The following is a 2,561-nucleotide window of genomic DNA, read 5'->3' on the forward strand; positions in this document are numbered from 1 at the left end:
ATTAATTTTATTATCAAAACCAATAAATCTAATTATTTTCTTAAAAACCACACATTGCTTTAATAAATCAGACTATAATAAAAAAGATGTTTACTTGTATTCTAAGGTTAAAAACTAAATAAAAAAATAAAAAAATGTTGTCTTGAAAATTGTACATTAATTTAAATAAAAATATAAAATTAATATTTGAATTATTTTTTTAAATACAAACATTTTATAAATAAGTTTTTTAACTTGTGTCAAATAGCATTGCCATAACAAAAAAAAGGATACGGCTAACCAAAACACTATTAGCATAGAGCATAGCATGAGCAATAAAAATGGTTGAGTTTAGAGTATCATTCTTGTATCATTCTTGTATGCCGTGTTTATTCATAATCATCATTACTTGATATCCTCCAATCCCTAAACCATCCCATCACACGCCTAACACACTGATCCTTCTATCATCATTCATCACCTTTTGCCTCCTCACTTTCTCTCCCTCCAAACCCATAATGACTCCAAACCCTCCCGTAATCTTCCTCTATCTCCACCAACACCACTATTTCACCAAAACCCTTCCCATTCCCTATCCCATCACAATGCAACCACACGCTTCTAACCTCAATCCAAACGCTCAACCCTTCTATCCCCAACACAACATTGTAGCAACACCTAAAACTCAATCTAGAGTTTATGTACCAAAACTAACCAAGAAAACCTCTCGTCGTCGTGCAAACGTTACTCAGTTTCCCAACACCATTGATGAAGCTCAAGCATCACGCATTACCACTGTAATGATTCGGCACATCCCCAACCAATTAAGGTTCGGCGATTTGTTGCATGTTCTTGATGAACATTGCTATGAGATCAACAAGTCCGTTGATGATCCTGCTGATTGGTCCAAGTTTGATTTTCTATACTTACCGATGGATTACAGGTAAAGAACATTCTAGAACATGTTCGTTTTTTTTATTAATGTTGATAGTGTTGATTTATTGTTATGTTTGGTTTATTTTAGGAAGCATGCGATGGAGAGAAGAATGTCGAATTTGGGATATGCGTTTGTGAACTTTACATCACCTTCTGCTGCATTTAAGTTTTACAAACAGTTTCAAGGATTTGAGTGGAGTGTGACAGAGAATCGGAAGATCTGTGAAATTAATGCAGCTCATGTTCAAGTATGTTCGTTACTATTCCTTTTATTCTCTCGAGATCTTGTTTGAATTACTTTTTGTTTTTCATTTTTAGAGTTTGTTTTTATAGCACAAAATGTTTATCAATAAATTTGCATAAACTATTTTTATTATAAAAAATTTAATATATTTTTTTTATAATTATAAGTTTAAATAAGTTTTAAAAAAATGTTATTAACCGTAGTTTTGGTATCATAAAATTTATGTTAGTAAGTGAATTCAAATTAACTATGGTTTAAAATTGCGGTCCAGAATGCTCGTAGGTAAATCGATTGCTGTCATTACGATTGTTGTGACGTGTAATGTGGTCGGTGTAGTGTTGATTTTTGATTTTAGAGTTTTGAGTTATTGATTTTTTGATGAAAATATCTAAACAAATATGGGCCAAATTGTTTGACCAAAGTTCATAATATGGTCACACATGGATTTTAAATCTCATTACATTTAGAGTCTAATATGATTGTGGAGACTGTCACATCAATATCGAGTAGCTTTTAGATGGTTCAGGATACTACCGCATCAACAATATTGAGTAGCTTTTAGGTGATTCCGGATACTACCGCATCAACAATATATTTAAAACCCTTTTGAAAGGAACACTACTTGGTTTAAGTTTTCCAACATTATCTCACCTCAATTTTCTCAAAATAGCTCTTGTTTATTTTTGGCAGGGAAGAGATAAGTTGGAGAGAATTTTCTGTCAAAAAGTATTCCGAAGCAATAGCCACAAATTCCGTCCTATTGTATTCTATAAAGGGCGTGATGGTTTCAATCGCAGAATGAAGGGAACCCCTTTGGGAATACATGTAAGAGGATTACCTTTCACTTGAACACATGCTGGATGCTTCTTTCTAAGGATTTGATTTAGGTTTCATCCAAGTTGTAGTAGTGCTAACTAAGAGCTTTGTTGTTTTAAATGTGTATATATATAATACACATGTTTTCATTCTCTCCCTAGAATTGTTGGCACTGTCTTATGTTATGCTACAAAGTAAATCTGGGGTGAATTGGAAACATGGGTTTAGTAAGAATGGATCTGTTCATGATGACTTGGTTTCTATCTTCTCAGTGCCTATTGTTAATTGTACTACAGTTCTTGTGGTATTTCTTTCAAATATCGGTTGTGGTTAATTATAGTGCTGTGTGATTTTTTGTGTTAATATTCACCTGACTGTCATTATGAATATGATTGATTGTGTTTGGGTTTTTTGCAATTATAAAATATGATAATGAGTTGGGTATCCAGCACACTACTACCCATCTTAAATCCTCCTCCGAATCCATCTCGTTTATTTTATTATGTATTTTATTATTTAGCTTTGATAATTTAAAATATTAAACATGTGATCAATATTTATATATTTTGATTTGTATTTATTATTT

At 32.1% G+C, this 2,561-nt stretch overlaps 1 protein-coding gene across 1 annotated transcript; it reads left to right on the forward strand.

Moving 5' to 3' along the window:
* The first annotated feature begins 444 nt into the window (after window positions 1-444).
* On the forward strand, window positions 445-2,141 carry LOC131639455 (protein terminal ear1 homolog). Its single transcript, XM_058909950.1, has 3 exons — window positions 445-922; window positions 1,004-1,163; window positions 1,850-2,141. The coding sequence occupies exons 1-3, from the start codon at window positions 498-500 to the stop codon at window positions 2,006-2,008; spliced, it is 744 nt and encodes a 247-aa protein (XP_058765933.1). The 5' UTR covers window positions 445-497; the 3' UTR covers window positions 2,009-2,141.
* Window positions 2,142-2,561: the final 420 nt, after the last annotated feature.

The sequence above is a fragment of the Vicia villosa genome, unplaced genomic scaffold (genome assembly GCF_029867415.1).
Source record: "Vicia villosa cultivar HV-30 ecotype Madison, WI unplaced genomic scaffold, Vvil1.0 ctg.002638F_1_1, whole genome shotgun sequence".
Classification (NCBI taxonomy): Eukaryota; Viridiplantae; Streptophyta; class Magnoliopsida; order Fabales; family Fabaceae; genus Vicia; species Vicia villosa.

Excerpts from the sequence above, each read along its gene's own strand:
- LOC131639455 (XM_058909950.1), top strand. The coding sequence starts at position 498 with ATGACTCCAAACCCTCCCGTAATCTTCCTCTATCTCCACCAACACCAC. Across the intron at positions 923-1,003 it reads TACTTACCGATGGATTACAG|GAAGCATGCGATGGAGAGAA; the intron begins GTAAAGAACATT and ends GGTTTATTTTAG. Across the intron at positions 1,164-1,849 it reads TTAATGCAGCTCATGTTCAA|GGAAGAGATAAGTTGGAGAG; the intron begins GTATGTTCGTTA and ends TATTTTTGGCAG.